This window comes from Bacillus rossius, chromosome 2, assembly GCF_032445375.1.
Source record: "Bacillus rossius redtenbacheri isolate Brsri chromosome 2, Brsri_v3, whole genome shotgun sequence".
In the NCBI taxonomy this organism is placed as follows: Eukaryota; Metazoa; Arthropoda; class Insecta; order Phasmatodea; family Bacillidae; genus Bacillus; species Bacillus rossius.
The window spans coordinates 9,503,459-9,521,954 of NC_086331.1; the positions used below are offsets into that span (position 1 = coordinate 9,503,459).

The following is an 18,496-nucleotide window of genomic DNA, read 5'->3' on the forward strand; positions in this document are numbered from 1 at the left end:
TTTTAGATCGGTTTTGAACACTATATATATATATATATATATATATATATATATATATATATATATATATGATAATTAACTTAACTGTGTGTTCCCTTCCAAAGAGTATTTTAATGTTAAAGATACTTTATCATTAAAAATAAGTACGCATTTCGTACTAAATGTGACAAGATACAACGTTCGAGCCGTGCAACATTTCTTATTTAGTAAGTAAACTGTTACGAATGCAATTTAGATCACGTACAATCTCAAAGAGAACAGTTTGCGATATCACTTGAAAATCACGTGTTTGATTTGATTTTACATAACAGTGTTATGGTAACAACACAGTGCTCATAAATTGAGTCAAAAAGAGGTTTGGGATAGAAAATACGACCCATGTCGCATGAGAGTGACATCAAAGCGACATCATTTATTTATAATATAATAATTTTGATTGAACACTATGTTTGTATAAGTGTTTATTTTTAAAATCCACTACTTAAATCGTTGTTTTCTATATAGTTGTTTTTTAGATTCCTAATTTCATTTATACTAACTGCATACAAAACAACGGAACACAAAATACGTTATCAGTTATATGTAAGTATGTGAGTTTAGGAATATACGTGAGAAAACAAAATTGCTATGCAAATTTGTTGATTTTAACTGTGGTAGGCCGTAGGCTGTGATACGGTCACCACAATCGCTGCAGGAGGCCGGGTATTCATTGTTGGCAAGGGACGTGTGTTCCTTCAAGGTCAGGGCTCGCTGACGTCACCTCTCAGCTGCGACGCTGGAGCTGGCAACACTGGAAAGCTGATCCCTTCCTTTCGCCCAGCTCGGCTCGGTACGGCGATAAGACACTCATTCCAGCCACCAGCGCCCAGTGGCGGATTTACACATTTTCAAGGTACAGGCTGTAAAGTTTATGCCGCCCTTGCCTTTACAATTTTCATGTCCTAGATTATTTTTACAATCCAACAATTTCGTTGAAATTGCACGTAAAATAATAACTAATTTAAACGCAGAGGCCGATTCTTGGTGGGGGGGGGGGGGGGGCGGTGAACTAGCTTGTTTTGCTCTAGAATATGGACGTCTGCTACACGTATTCACGGAACGTACAATAAGGGAGAGGGGATAGATATCGGTAAAATTTGTTGCAGACTTCTATCTGTATATCAGAAAACAGAAAAACCCCATGCAGAAATCTTTTTGATTTCTATGAGGTAGCAAAAAAAAAAATTCGGTCCTCAAATTTGCCGCCCCAAAAATCTGCCACCCTAGGCTCAAGCCTACTCAGCCTGCTGGTAAATCCGCCACTGCCAGCGCCTGTAGAGTAGCCTCCGCTACCTAGCGGTATTCTAGCGGTATTCGGGCGATTGCATTAGCCTTCCAGCTGCCAGCGCCCTTAAGGGGTGGGAATTGAGGATGCGATAGGTTTTTCTACATCTAATTTAGGCTGTGATTTTCCTTTGTTTTGTTTTTCATCAGTTCTAGAAAATAATTATTTTAGTTTTAGTATACAATTTTTTTTCGAGAAGAGTGTGCCAATATCCATCAAGAAGGACCAAAATTCAAATTTAAGGCGTAGTAAAGGGGGATAGGATGGTAATTCTGTTTCTTTGTGATATCTCCGAATATGATTACGTTCCTCTGTTTTTCTAAATAAAATGTAGATGGTAATAATCCTGTTAATTTGAACGTCATTTGTGAAAACTTTTACCTTTAAGTACCAAATCTCTAATTTAAGGGTTGGAAAAAGGGAATGGGAGAGGTTTTTCGAAATTTTCTGTGGACAGTGACATTACTCTTGTATTGAAGGTTAAGAGTGCATAATTTATTCAAGCTCGCAATAAAACTGTAGATTTGTGATTTATTTTTAGTGTAAGCAAAAATTAAATGTAATTTACCTACCTAGTGAAAAATAACCAATACGTATTTAAATATATTATAAAAATAAGTTAAACATGTAACAAGTGGTAAAATTTTCTTCAATATATTGTTAAAATGCAATAATAAATTATATAAAAATAAAGGAAACATGTTGATAGTAATGGTATTCGAACTTGGGGATTTAATGTAACAATAAACACATTTCATTATTGAACCACGCAGACACATCTGTTATTTAAGGAGAATATTGGTATCTAAATGTTGTAATCCCAGGATATTAACATATTTAGAAATGTTCGTCTATTTCTTTTCGCTATCACTTTTTACGTCCCCCGATGTTCACGAAAGTGAACACATACAGGTTAATGCCTCCACACAGGTTGGCTATCTGGCTACTGGGACTACTTCGGCAGTAACGCGCATGCACAGGGCCGGATTTAGGGGAGGGCAACCGGGGCGAAAGCCCGGGGTCTCCACAAACGGAGGGCCCCCACAAATCCTTTGATATTCTTTTTTCGCTGTTTTACCTTTACCTACAGTACTTTGTACATTCATGATTATATTATTGTTAAATATCAACAGAAATATTCATTAACACTAAAATTTAATTTCATATAATTCTTGTCTCCGATTATATTTATGTATGTTTTTTTAAATACTAAAGAATCTACTTGATTTCACAATAAATTATTTATTGGAAAACTCGACTAAAAAAAAATTGTTCATTTTATTTGGAAAATAATTTGGGGCCAGGGGGCCTCCGCTCCTCTGTTGCCCCGAGGCCTCCAGACCTCTAAATCCGGCCCTGCGCATGCACATTATAAATCAACCTCTGTATCATACGTGGCATGGTGCGCGCGCAGTTAGTTACATTTCCACCGCATGCCACCCTCAACGGACCTAAAAAAGTATAACATAAGAAATTGATGCAAAAGAAAGATGCGCCACAATAAGTACAACTATAATTAGCCGAAACTAGGTTACGGTTATGCAATAGGGCCGAACACTAGACACCCAACGTGGTTACGATCTAGGTGGTAAAAGGAAGACGTTTGCCAAAAAAAATTGTAAGAAAAATCAGTCACGAGCTGTTCTCGGGTCACACAGAAGCGCATTCAGAACAAAACGCCATGCCTACAGACATAAGCAGAAGAGTATTGTCATCGTTTAACTCAAGTGTGCACGCAAACACTCTGCAAGTTACTGTGAACCATGACTGCAGTCAGGCTCACTGTCAGAAGTGAGCCTCGAACCACACATATACTCTCGCAAACTGCATATGTGACCATAAACCTTGCTTTCTGACGGGTATGTTGTCAGTAGTAGTCCTCTAAATAACTCATGTGCTCTCCCAAAACTACACATGGAACTGTGAACCATGCTTGCTGACGGGTATGTTGTCAGAAGTAGTCCTCTAAATAACTCAAGTGCTTTACCAAAACTACACATGGAACTGTGAACCTTGCTTGCTGACGGGTGTGTTTTCAGAAGTAGTCCTGTAAAAACTCAAGTGCTCTCCCAAAACTACACATGGAACTGTGAACCTTGCTTGCTGACAGGTATGTTGTCAGAAGTAGTCCTCTAAATAACTCAAGTGCTTTCCCAAAACTACACATGGAACTGTGAAACTTGCTTGCTGACAGGTATGTTGTCAGAAGTAGTCCTCTAAATAACTCAAGTGCTTTCCCAAAACTACACATGGAACTGTGAACCTTGCTTGCTGACAGGTATGTTGTCAGAAGTAGTCCTCTAAATAACTCAAGTGCTTTCCCAAAACTACACATGGAACTGTGAACCATGCTTGCTGACGGGTATGTTGTCAGAAGTAGTCCTCTAAATAACTCAAGTGCTTTCCCAAAACTACACATGGAACTGTGAACCTTGCTTGCTGACAGGTATGTTGTCAGAAGTAGTCCTCTAAATAACTCAAGTGCTTTCCCAAAACTACACATGGAACTGTGAAACTTGCTTGCTGACAGGTATGTTGTCAGAAGTAGTCCTCTAAATAACTCAAGTGCTTTCCCAAAACTACACATGGAACTGTGAACCTTGCTTGCTGACGGGTATGTTTTCAGTAGTAGTCCTCTAAAAACTCAAGTGCTCTCCCAAAACTACACATGGAACTGTGAACCATGCTTGCTGACGGGTATGTTGTTAGAAATAGTCCTCAAAAAACTCAGGTACTCTCGCAAAACTGCGCATTAGACTGTGAAACATGCTTCCTGACCAGTGTCTAGTCATAGTGGTTTTCGTACCAATCAGGTGCTCCTGCAAACTGGGCATAGGTCTGTGAACCACGCCTGCAGACAGACGCATAGTCTGGAGTAGTTCTCGAATCTTTCATGGGTCAAGTCACTTCTCTTTTGATATATTTGATAATAAAATGTTAATTACATTGTGCCTATAATGGCTATAATGTTCATTACCTCACTGGTAGGAAAGCTAATTGATATTACGAGTATGAGAGAGAGAGAATACTGACACCTCTATGAACAAACACCAAAACTGTAAATGGTGGAATCCTGGACATAAAAACATACTCTCGTCCAACAGTAGACGAAAACAATATGGCAGCCATGATGAGGGCCATGGCATTATTTATTATGGTGGAATATTCTGAAATTCAAAATGGCAGAAATTGCTATAAAAACCGAATGGTCGAAATTTCTATAATCCAAGATGGGGCTGGGGTCAAGGTCATCCACATGACAGCATGATGTCACAATACAATATGGTGGCCGAAAATATTTAATCATTAACCTGTACATTGTACCAATATGCCTATAAGCTATATGTATACATTCTTAGACAATCTTAAGTCGAATCGCAATTGTTTATTTAAAGCATTTTATAACTCAAGATTTACATAAAATATTAATATTTTCACATTTTAAGTTCACCGATATTTGCCACGCACGTGTGGCCCATTAGTGAGCACAGCCACCAAGTACCCTGAAAACTATAATTGTAGGTACTCGAAATAAATACTTACTGAAAAGCTGTACATTCGACTGAACAGGAATGTCCACGTTTCTGATTCCAGGATGCAGTTCCTTCTCAGTTTTCTTTTTAAGGAAACCAACTTTTGAAAATTGTATCTTTTTTCGGGGTAGTATTTTTACACTCTCTACTGAGGAATCACTTGAAGAATCACGTGCTTTGCCTGCACAATTAACACATGCACTCTGATATAGTCTCATTACAGGAAATTTATCAACTTTGGACCATAATACTGTAGAAATATATTATATGTATATATGCTCTTTGCCATTGCACACCATCATTCACACAAATAGACATGTTTACACACTTTCCCACAACTAAAAATTTATGTTTTGAACTTCAAGTTCTAAAATGTTCACACAAGTTATCAGCTTTATGTAGTGACTTTTATAACAATGCCCTACTGCCTACTAGCGGGTGGTACTGGTGACGTGGATGGTTTGCCAGGGCGCCAGCTAGTGTAGCCCTCAGGTAGGGCGAGCTTTGTCTCAGGGCGTGACGTCGCCACATGGCTGGTAGGCTGCAAGCAGTGTTTTGGCCCGGCAGATACACCCAAGGGTGTGAGCCCCCCTGGATGACACTTATTAATACTGATCCATAGGCTTGCATCGAATCACACGACACTCATTCGTGCGCTGCCTTGTTAACATAACATGTTCCATTTCGTCGAGACACAGTTCAGAGGGTCACGTGATGGTAACTTGCGTGCGGAGATTACTTGACCAGGTGAATCATGCTGTTGTAGGGCCGCGTGGCCTTAGTGATTCTCACCCCGTGGGTGCGGATCCTGCGCAGACGTAAGTAGTATAGGATAGTATTTCCGAGATTAGGGTTCAGGGTGTGGAGCCGAAGCCGATGTCCGCCATCTTGGATTTGTGACTTCACGGTGGCAAAAATTCCTCAAAATTCCTCAAAAATAACTCAAAATGACTAAAAAATTCCTGTTTTAAAAAAAAATTCCCGTTTTAGTCCATAAAAATCCCAGCGGCTGAAATTTCCTAAAACTGGCTTAAACATCCATGTCTACAGCCTCAGACAAGCCTCTGACGTCATCATGGATTATGACGTCACCGCTGCAATTTCCGTTACGGTCGCCATTTTTAAAATCTTTATTTATTATCCGATTTTAATGAAAAAAATTAAAAATTATAAAAAAATTCGATTAATAAAATTTTAATGAAAACTATTTTAAAAACATACATTTACGACATGGAGCTCCGAGTCCTCGGTTCGAACCCGGTGAGGGCAAAAAATGGCGACTGATCCTTCCCCCTGTGGTGGCTGCTGACAGACTGACCCCCGCCACTTATGTCAAAGTATATATCGTCACCTAGTATGACGTCATGTCCGCCATCTTGAAAATCCATAATTTTTATGTTAGAAAATCGGGAAAAATTTTAAAAATCATAAAAAAATTAAATAATCGAATTAAATAATAAAAATCTTAAAAATCACTGTTGCACTTATCGTTATGGTCGCCATATAGGATTATATAAACAATGCTAGTTTTATTACCCCCGCCATCTTGTTTGAGTACGATGTCATCGTTACACTTTACGTTACGACCAACATATTAGATCATATTAATGTTGCAATTCGTGTTACAGTCGCCATCTTGAAAATCCGTAAATTTAATGCTAGAAATTCGGGAAAAATTCTAAAATTCATCAAAAAAAATTTACTCATTCAAGTAATGATTGGTTCGAAACTTGGTTCGATCCCTGGTCGATACAAAAATAATTTTATGCAAAAATACCACAATAATGACAGGTTCGTAAATAAAACACCTCAAGTTCTTTCACAAACATAATATTTATTACACAATTTATATCCTACTACAGGTTCACTTGCGAAAGCCATCAATCTTATAAATATTTAGCCCTGCATAGGCGTGAAATGACTAATTCTTAGCTCCAATCGGTTTATACTAGACAGAGACCAACCAGAACCTTTACAGACATAGTCCTCCTCTTCTTGACAGATTTTCTGGATACAAGTTTTAACAGTTAGCTTCACATCGTCAGAACTGTAAATTACTGCAGCCGATGTCTTGAATGCACACTTCTTCACTTTGTCATCGAACGGATATGGCTTTCCATATAAACAGTCAAACCACAAGTTATACTTCAAAGGTCCGTTTAATGCTACGTCATCAGTAAGCTGATTGATTATGTTCTGTCTGATATCGTCAAGAAAATTACAAATGTCTTTCGTCTCACTAAACGTATTTAGATAATAGTAGTCTTTCAACGTTCCACGAAATGCAGACTGCGCCAAGTAGAAGCCATTATCGTTCACTTGTAATGCTCCGAACACAGTCTTAGGTTTAGTTCCATGTTCAGACGTCATAAAAATCGGTTGCTGTGCATCTGTTTTTTTGGTTGTACGCTTTCGTGTCTCCAATCTAAAGCGAGGAGTCGAAATGTCGACAGGTAGTTCAGCAGTAGGAGCACAGACTCCTACTTTACATTTTTTTCGCATGATGTCGCAAACTGTCAAATCAAGTAAACCATTTAAGGCACTCATCACAGCGAAACTTCATGCGAGAAGGATTCTTCATGCATTTGCTCCGTTCATGTCTTCGTGCATCATGGGAAAATGCGAACGATGTATCACAGTAGCTGCAAGGATACCGTGGTGATGAGGACGAGCCTTTCAGACCTGATCCAGATACAGGCGTTGCAACAGTAGTACCATTTCCAGGCATACTCTTATGCACATCGATGCATCGTTGTTGTGCCGAAACCTTTACTTTCTGCCGCACAGCAGGACCTTTGCATGCCTTCATGTGCGTTTTCAGATTATCTTTTCTGGCAAACTGCTTATGACATTTCTCACAAACAAACATTTTACGATATAGGTTCTTGGCACATTCGCTCCTCTCGTGTCGTGGAGCATTGCTGTTGTTTGAGAAAATCTTGTCGCAGTAACAGCACCGATGTTCGCTAGTTGTCAAATCAACATCCATTGAAGTCTCCATCGAGGTCGTATCGTCGATCGTCGTGGTTTCCTGCACATCCAGCTCTGTAGTCATTAAGCTATCTTCTGCTGGTGGTATCACATCTGTTGAAATCTCCTCCAATGTTGACGTCGTCGTTGCCAACGGGATATGCTCCACCATTGTCATCGCTGACGTCAAGGTTCCCGTAGACGATGGTACAACGTCCATCGAGTTCGACGTTAAAGTCGGTGAAGATGCCATCGAGTTCGCAAGAACAGGTAATTACGCGACTTATGCACCAGATGAAATTAACTAGGTGATCCTTACACCGTCGTCGACAGTAACAAACTGAGCGACCTGCTGTCTAGGACTCGCTTATATACATGCACCGGATGGAATAATACGCAAGTCAAATCAAGAACAATTTAATATAATACTATAGTAAAAAACAACATTAAAAATATAAGCACCATCAAAAAGGCACCATATTTTGGACGCACCGCCAACGAAAATGCAGCATATTTGGAAGCACCGACAACGAAAAGACAGCACATTTGGAAGCACCGACAACGAAATGGCAACTCATTTGGAAGCACCGACAACGAAAAGGCAGCACATTTGGAAGCACCGACAACGAAAAGGCAGCACATTTCGCGTCATCAGATCCAAAGCTCCAACACGCAATGTACGCAATGTTCGCGCAATACATGCAATTTACACGCAATAAATGTAATGAACACACAGTACACGCAGGAAACGAAATGAAGAAATAGTACACACAGGAAACGGAACGTACACACAGGAAACGGAACGAACATGTAATGTTCTCGCAATTGACGCACAGTACACGCAAAGTACATGCAACGTACGCAAAGTACATGCAATGTATGCAATGTACGCAATATACGCAATGTACACACAATGACTACGCTTCGTTCGCACAGGACAGGCATTTAATGAGAACGAAGCACGTTTGGACGGAAATTCTATCAAACGAAAGCTCATTTAACGAAAAGGAGGCACATTCTCTCTCGTTCATTCAACTCGGTAGGATGCCATCGGCAATGATAAGTTAGGATATAATAGTAGTATAGGAAAGGAGCTCCGGGCACAGGGTCCAGGGTCCGGTGCCGGGTGCCGATCCACATCTTGGAAATGTGATGTCACGGCGGCCATCTTGGATGAGCGTAACGGGACACAGCATAACGGGACAAGTAGTACCGTGACCTTTACCCCGGCGGCCATATTGGATCCGCCATCTTTAAATCGAGCGACCCACTCACTCGTGATGAAATTTTCGTCATGGGCGCCATATTGATTTATTTTTCTGTTCCACTGGAGGCCGCCATCTTGGATACCGTCGACTTTGTTTCTGCTGTTTGTTCCTAGAGAGCGGCAACTTCGCTCTGTCTCATCACATAAGGTCGATGTTTCATTACCTACCAGAGCTATTATGGTCCTTATCGACATATTAAATTTAATTTTTTTTATGAAAAATACATTGGAATTGCTGTGATTCGAACCAGCGCAGCTCTGATCTCTAGGGTGGTTAACATACGCCTTTGACTGCTCGGCTATCGAGACATTTACCAGACTGAGAATTAAATAAGGTAAATAAAAAAATAACATGCATATTCGGAATGAAATTTTTTAATTTTAAGTAATAATAGCACTTCCTGTTCGAGACAGAACCACCATCTTGTATTATAACGTCACTGTTGCAATTATCGTTATGCCCGCAATCATTAATATCCACAATTTTTATGTTAGAAAATCGGGAAAATTTTAAAAAAAAACATTAAAAAATTAAATAATCGAATTAAATAATAAAAATCTTATAAACCACTTTTGCAGTTATCGTTACGGTCGCCATCTTGGATTATATATATGATGCATGTTTCGTTTCGTCCATCCATCTCGGTTGAGTACGATTTCATCGTTACACTTTATGTTACGATCGTCATATTGGATCCTATTAATATTGCAATTACCATTATGGTCGCCATATTGAAATTTAGACGCCATCTTGGAAATCCGTAATTTTTATGTTAGAAAATCGGCAAAAATTCCAAAATTCATCAAAAAATTAACTTAATAAAATTCTGATTGATTATAACGATTCACGTCCTTGGTTCGAAACCGGTGAGGGCAAAAAATAAAAAATAAAAACGATCAGAGCCTTCCTCCACAGAAGCCACCTACAGACTGACCTACCACCAATATCAAGGTATATATCGTCAGCTAGTATGACGTCATGTCCGTCATCTTGTCATCGTCCGCTGGAGACCGTCATATTGTTTACGTCTGCTAGAGTGTGCTGGCGTCATGTTAATATAATTTTCTGTTCACCATACCTTTAACCTCGTCTATTGGCATTGAACTTTGTCATTGACCTTGAACTTTGACCTTGAACTTTGACCTTGAACTTTGACCTTTAACTTTGACCTTGACCTTGAACTTTGACCTTGACCTTGAACTTTGACCTTGAAATTTGACCTTGACCTTGAAATTTGACTTTTACCTTGACCTTGAAATTTGACCTTGACCTTGATATTTGACTTTGACCTTGACGACCATCATGGATCCAACATTTTAAGTTCAGTACATGCTACCCGGAGCTACCACCTGCTGGAGTACACCATCTTGTGCGTGTACTCATTCTATAGAGTACATTTCCATCTGGATAATTTAATTCCAACCTGCTACAGTGCAGTAAACATTTATTACTGAGGTGCCCGCCATCTTGAAATTTGGGAGCCATCTTGAAATCATGTAATTATTTAACTAGAAATGCGGGAAAAATTCCAAAAGTCTCTGATGAAATCAATTATTAATTTACAAATTAAATCGATGGATTCCTGTCCACGGTTCGATTTTTGACCAGTGACAGTTGTAACAAATTATTAAATAAATTTTAGATTCTGTTTTCCATTACCTTTCGCGGAGTTTATTAATCATTCACTCTACGAAAAACAACTCAAGACAATATACCTGGCCATCGAATTAAATACAGTGGCGATTAACCTAACATGAAAGTCTAATTTTTCATTAATCTGAATAACCTATAAGCCGTTCATGTACAAAGCCACACATATAGAACAATTGTCTTCAGTCCATGAGACCGAGTCACGTCATTATCAGACGTATAGGCTAGTCATTTCAGGTCCGCATGACCTTCGTCGTTAGCTAATTATATTCAATCAATCCATCGTGACATTTTTTATACATACTAAAGGACCAAGTGACCTTGAAAAATATTTTAGTAACACCAAGAGGTTTTAAACTAGTAAATATTCAGTCACTACATTTTGTACTTCACGCAATCAACAAAAAGGAAGCACCGACAACGAAAATACAGCACCGCCAACGAAAAGGCAGCACATTTGGAAGCACCGACCACGAAAAGGCAGCACCGCCAAAGAAAAGGCAGCTCATTTGGAAGCACCGACAACGAAAAGGCAGCACCGCCAACGAAAAGGCAGCACATTTGGAAGCACCGACAACGAAAAGGCAGCACCGTCAACGAAAAGACAGCACATTTGGAAGCAGCAACAACGAAAAAGGCAGCACCGTCAACGAAAAGGCAGCTCATTTGGAAGCACCGACAACGAAAAGACAGCACCGCCAACGAAAAGGCAGCTCATTTGGAAGCACCGACAACGAAAAGACAGCACCGCCAACGAAAAGGCAGCTCATTTGGAAGCACCGACAACGTAAAGGCAGCACCGAAAACGAAAAGGCAGCACCGCCAAGAAAAAGGCAGCTCATTTGGAAGCACCAACAACTAAAAGGCAGCACCGCCATCGAAAAGGCAACTCATTTGGAAGCACCGACAACGAAAAGGTAGCACCGCCAACGAAAAGGCAGGTCATTTATCATTGACTCCAATATTCATTGGCTCCAATATTCATTGGCTCCGATATTCATTGACTCCAATATTCATTGGCTCCAATAGTCACCGACTCCAATATTCATTGGCTCCATCAGTTATTTACAACATCAGTCTTTTGGTTCCAAAAGTCTTTTCAAAAGGCTCCATCAGTCTTTTGGCTCCAACAGTCTGTTGGCTCCTATAGTCATTGGCTCCAATAGTCTTTGGTTCCAATATTCATTGGCTCCAATATTCATTGGCTCCAATATTCATTGGCTTCAATATTAATGGGCTCCAATTGCTCCAAATGCTCCAACAGCTCCAAATGGCTCCAACAGCTCCAAAAAGGCTCCAACAGTCTTTTGGCTCCTATAGTCATTGGCTCCAATAGTCATTGGCTACAATATTCGTTGGCTCCAATATTCATTGGCTCCAATATTCATTGGCTCCAATAGTCATCGGCTCCAATATTCATTGGCTCCATCAGTCATTGACACCAACAGTCATTGACACCAACAGTCTTTTGGTTCCAAAAGTCTTTTGGCTCCAAATATATTTGCCTAGAATTCTTCGAGTCTAAGAGACTATGAGGCCACATGGCTACGAGTCTATAATGATCTAGCCGGTTACGAGTTATACATGGCTTGCGAGGCAACAGAGCTACGAAGCTTCTAGTACACAAGTTTACGTGACTGCGAGGATAGAGGTCTACAAGTCTGCATGAGTACTTGACTACGAAGCTACTCGTCTACAAGGCTCCAATTGACGCATCTGTCTTCGTCGGAATTTTCTCTTTTGCTCCAACTGCACCACCAGCATTATTTTATAAGATTACAAGGCTACTTGCTTAGGTAGCTTCAAGTCTGCGAGACTCCAATGCATCATGACTACGAGACTACGACCCATGAGGTTACGAGACTATGCGATTACAAGTCTTCAAGGTTACGTGATCGCGAGGCTATAGGACTACGAAGCTTCCAGAACGCATGGTTACGAGACTGCATGACTAATTGGCCGCGTGGCTACGAATCTTCATGTCTCTTACTGACTACAATAGCACTATTCAGTGGTGAGAGTTAATTTATCTTATGCAAAGATACTTGCTGCAAGTAGTTCCGCTTTTCAACATCGGATGACGTCACATGTTGCTTGCAGGTAAATAATATTTATTTATTTTATGCAGGATGCGGGATGCTCACTATCGATCGCATAAGAAGGATGGCTTCGATAGTCTCCAAGGAGAAGGAAGTTCGTCCTTCCTGCTAGTGCTTCTCAGATTTCTCATGCTCCGCCATCTTGGATTACGACATCACGGCGGCCATCTTAGATGAGTGTGACCTTGAACTTTGACCGAAACCGCAGGAATGATCGTAAGCACACGGATTAACCATCAAATTCTTAACAAGAATAATCGGGAGCACACGGAGAAAACCACCATAATTTTGACAAAAATAATCAGAAGCACACGGAGAAAAACGACACAAGTTTTCTTTGATATCATAAAATTTCAGGGGAAAAAATATTTAAAAATAAAAATAAATTAATAAAAAATTAAAATAAAATAAAAATACATAAATATATTCTGCTATCTTGTGAACTTCTAATTGTTGAGCAAAGATAGAGTTTTAGTCCAAGCCAGAATCAGTTTTTGAATTTTTTGTGATTTTTTTATTAATTTTTTTCTGTAATTTTATGATATCAAAGAAAACTTGTGGCGGTTTTCTCCGTGTGCTTCCGATTATTCTTGTCAATATTATGGTGGTTTTCTCCGTGTGCTCCCGATTATTCTTGACAGTATTTTGATGGTTTTCCCCGTGTGCTCCTGATTATTCTTGTCAATATTTTGATGGTTTTCTCCGTTTGCTCCTGGTTACAGATGAGCAATTGATCTCTGCATGAAGGATTTTTTACTTAATGAGTCATGTTATTTTATTCAAGGTTACATTTAATTAGTGAATTTCTGCTACTTAATCAACACTTGCAATATTTTTATCAGGTGGAATTAAAAAAAAACAACCATTATTCAGTCAAATAATAATAAGCTCTGAGAAATCTGTGAAACTCTAACTGGAAGGACGAACTTCCTTCTCCTTGGTGTCTAGCGAAGCCCTCCTTCTTTTGCGATCGTTAGTGAGCATCCCGCATCCCACATAAAAGAACTAAATAATATTTGCCTGTAAGCAACATGTGGTGTCATCTATTGACAATAATCGACACTACTTTAAACAGGTTATTTTGCATGAGATAAATTAACTCTCATCACTGAATGGGGCTATTGTAATCAGTTAGAGTCATGTAGTATCGTAGCCATGTAGCCTCGTGTCCTGGAAGCTTCGTAGACATGATGCATTGGAACCTCGTAGACTTGTAGCTACGTAACAAAGTAGCCATGAAATATTATAACACGATGCGAAAATTCAGCCGAAGACAGATGTCGCAATTGGAGCCATGTAGACTTGTAGCTTCGTAGTCAAGTACTCGTGTAGACTTGTAGTCTTGTATCCTCGCAGTCTCGTAAACTTATGTTCTAGAAGCTTCGTAGCTATATAGCCTTGCAGTCTGGTAAACTTGAAGACTCGTAACCTCATGAGTCGTAGGCGCGTAGTCATGATGTCTTGGAGCCTCGTATACTTTTAGCTACATAGCCAAGTAGCCACGTTGACTTGTAGCTATGTAAACAAGTAGTCTTGTAATCTTATAACATAAAGCTGCTGGAATAGTTGGAGCTTCGTAGACTCGTAGAATTGAAGCCTCATAGTCTCTTAGACTCGCAGCATTCTAGCCAAATACCATTGGTGCTGATGAAGCAAAAGACCATTGGAGTCAATGACTGATGGAGCCAATGTCTGTTGGAGCCAATGACTAATGGAAATAAAAACTGTTGGATTCATAGACTGTTGGAGACATCATATCCTAACTTATCATTGCCGATCGCATCCTACCGAGTTGAATGAACGAGAGAGAATGTGCCTCCTTTTCGTTAAATGAGCTTTCGTTTGATAGAATTTCCGTCCAAACGTGCTTCGTTCTCATTAAATGCCTGTCCTGTGCGAACGAAGCGTAGTCATTGTGTGTACATTGCGTATATTGCGTACATTGCATACATTGCATGTACTTTGCGTACGTTGCGTGTACTTTGCGTGTACTGTGCGTCAATTGCGAGAACATTACATGTTCGTTCCGTTTCCTGTGTGTACTATTTCTTCATTTCGTTTCCTGCGTGTACTGTGTGTTCATTACATTTATTGCGTGTAAATTGCATGTATTGCGCGAACATTGCGTACATTGCGTGTTGGAGCTTTGGATCTGATGGCGCGAAATGTGCTGCCTTTTCGTTGTCGGTGCTTCCAAATGTGCTGCCTTTTCGTTGTCGGTGCTTCCAAATGAGTTGCCATTTCGTTGTCGGTGCTTCCAAATGTGCTGTCTTTTCGTTGTCGGTGCTTCCAAATATGCTGCATTTTCGTTGGCGGTGCGTCCAAAATATGGTGCCTTTTTGATGGTGCTTATATTTTTAATGTTGTTTTTTACTATAGTATTATATTAAATTGTTCTTGATTTGACTTGCGTATTATTCCATCCGGTGCATGTATATAAGCGAGTCCTAGACAGCAGGTCGCTCAGTTTGTTACTGTCGACGACGGTGTAAGGATCACCTAGTTTATTTCATCTGGTGCATAAGTCACGTAATTACCTGTTCTTGCGAACTCGATGGCATCTTTACCGACTTTAACGTCGAACTCGATGGACGTTGTACCATCGTCTACGGGAACCTTGACGTCAGCGATGACAATGGTGGAGCAGATCCCGTTGGCAACGACGACGTCAACATTGGAGGAGATTTCAACAGATGTGATACCACCAGCAGAAGATAGCTTAATGACTACAGAGCTGGATGTGCAGGAAACCACGACGATTGACGATACGACCTCGATGGAGACTTCAATAGATGTTGATTTGACAACAACTAGCGAACATCGGTGCTGTTACTGCGACAAGATTTTCTCAAACAACAGCAATGCTCCACGACACGAGAGGAGCGAATGTGCCAAGAACCTATATCGTAAAATGTTTGTTTGTGAGAAATGTCATAAGCAGTTTGCCAGAAAAGATAATCTGAAAACGCACATGAAGGCATGCATAAGTCCTGCTGTGCGGCAGAAAGTAAAGGTTTCGGCACAACAACGATGCATCGATGTGCATAAGAGTATGCCTGGAAATGGTACTACTGTTGCAACGCCTGTATCTGGATCAGGTCTGAAAGGCTCGTCCTCATCACCACGGTATCCTTGCAGCTACTGTGATACATCGTTCGCATTTTCCCATGATGCACGAAGACATGAACGGAGCAAATGCATGAAGAATCCTTCTCGCATGAAGTTTCGCTGTGATGAGTGCCTTAAATGGTTTACTCGAATTGACAGTTTGCGACATCATGCGAAAAAATGTAAAGGTGGAGTCTGTGCTCCTACTGCTGAACTACCTGTCGACATTTCGACTCTTCGCTTTAGATTGGAGACACGAAAGCGTACAACCAAAAAAAAAATGCACAGCAACCGATTTTTATGACGTCTGAACATGGAACTAAACCTAAGACTGTGTTCGGAGCATTACAAGTGAACGATAATGGCTTCTACTTGGCGCAGTCTGCATTTCGTGGAACGTTGAAAGACTACTATTATCTAAATACGTTTAGTGAGACGAAAGACATTTGTAATTTTCTTGACGATATCAGACAGAACATAATCAATCAGCTTACTGATGACGTAGCATTAAACGGACCTTTGAAGTATAACTTGTGGTTTGACTGTTTATATGGAAAGCCATATCCGTTCGATGGCAAAGTGAAGAAGTGTGCATTCAAGACATCGGCTGCAGTAATTTACAGTTCTGACGATGTGAAGCTAACTGTTAAAAATGGTATCCAGAAAATCTGTCAAGAAGAGGAGGACTATGTCTGTAAAGGTTCTGGTTGGTCTCTGTCTAGTATAAACCGATTGGAGCTAAGAATTAGTCATTTCACGCCTATGCAGGGCTAAATATTTATAAGATTGATGGCTTTCGCAAGTGAACCTGTAGTAGGATATAAATTGTGTAATAAATATTATGTTTGTGAAAGAATTTGAGGTGTTTTATTTACGAACCTGTCATTATTGTGGTATTTTTACATAAAATTATTTTTGTATCGACCAGGGATCGAACCAAGTTTCGAACCAATCATTACTTGAATGAGTAAATTTTTTTTGATGAATTTTAGAATTTTTCCCGAATTTCTAGCATTAAATTTACGGATTTTCAAGATGGCGACCGTAACACGATTTGCAACATTAATAGGATCCAATATGTTGGTCGTAACGTAAAGTGTAACGATGACATCGTACTCAAACAAGATGGCGGGCGTAATAAAACAAGCAACATTTATATAATCCAATATGGCAACCATACGATAAGTGCAACAGTGGTTTTTAAGATTTTTATTATTTAATTCGATTAATTATTTTTTTATGATTTTTTAAATTTTTCCCGAGTTTCTAACATAAAAATTATGGATTTTCAAGATGGCGGACATGTCGTCATACTAGGTGACGATATATACTTTGACATAAGTGGCGGGGGTCAGTCTATCTGCAGCCACCACAGGGGGAAGTATTTCGCCATTTTTTTGCCCTCACCGGGTTCGAACCGAGGACTCCGAGCTCCATGTCATAAATGTATGTTTTTAAAATAGTTTTCATTAAAATTTTACTAATTGAATTTTTTTATAATTTTTAATTTTTTTCATTAAAATCGGATAATAATAAAGATTTTAAAGATGGCGACCGTAACGGAAATTGCAGCGGTGATGTCATAATCCATTATGACGTCAGAGGCTTGTCTGAGGCTGTAGACATGGATGCTTAAGCCAGTTTTAGGAATTTTCAGCCGCTGGGATTTTTATGGACTAAAACGGGAAATTTTTTCTTAAAACGGGAATTTTTTAGTCATTTTGAGTCATTTTTGAGTAATTTTGAGTAATTTTTGCCGCCGTGACGTCACAAATCCAAGATGGCCAACATCGGCTCCGGCTCCACTCCCTGAACCCTGATCTCGGAAATACTATCCTATACTACTTACGTATGGCAGCGAACTGCAATGAACTGGAAACACAAATACCCTACACACAGCCCTTAAGGTCGCACGCGAATGACCACGCAGAAACAACTACCCTAAATTGCGTGTGTTAAGCAAGTCCCACCTCAACACAAACATTAAACAATACACTCATTGCACATATCGCCTGTGCGTGATAAATTGTAAAAGTCTCAGGGCATGAAGCTTTTACAGTAACGCCTGGGTCGCGACCCGCAACCATGCGGTAGTATTGTAACACGTACGAGGATGTTGGCAGGACTCGAACCCGCACCTTCCGGCCTCCGTACCCTTGGAAACTACTGGACGAAAAAGCATACGCTGGAATTAATGGCTATGCAAATATTACCACGGCCTGGAGTGGGACGAAGGTAAAATTCCGCACCACCAAGTAAAAAAACACTCTCGAAGATGTATCATCGCGAAACGAAATAATTTACGTTGCTGAACCTGAGCAGAAGAAATGGCTTAGCAAGTTGTGTGAGGTTGAAATTGTAGACCTACGGCTGTCCTTCCCTGCGCAAGCTTAGCGTAGTGTATGGCGGGCAGCCACCCGACAAGTTTGAAAGAGTATGTGCCTGTACAAACTCGCAGCTAATGCGGAAATGACACTCGCGGTGTTAGTAGAGCCTGCATATATATAATAGCCGTGCAACGTTTCGCACCTTCAGTTTTCGCTC

At 40.0% G+C, this 18,496-nt stretch overlaps 1 protein-coding gene across 1 annotated transcript in view; it reads right to left on the reverse strand.

Moving 5' to 3' along the window:
* The window catches only part of LOC134528801 (mucin-12-like), a 53,284-nt gene that overhangs the window by 15,867 nt on the left and 18,921 nt on the right, over positions 1–18,496 (reverse strand). The window contains exon 3 of the mRNA XM_063362464.1: positions 4,868–5,038. Within this exon, the coding sequence (XP_063218534.1) occupies positions 4,868–5,038 (171 nt within the window). The remainder of the gene's footprint in view (positions 1–4,867; positions 5,039–18,496) is intronic.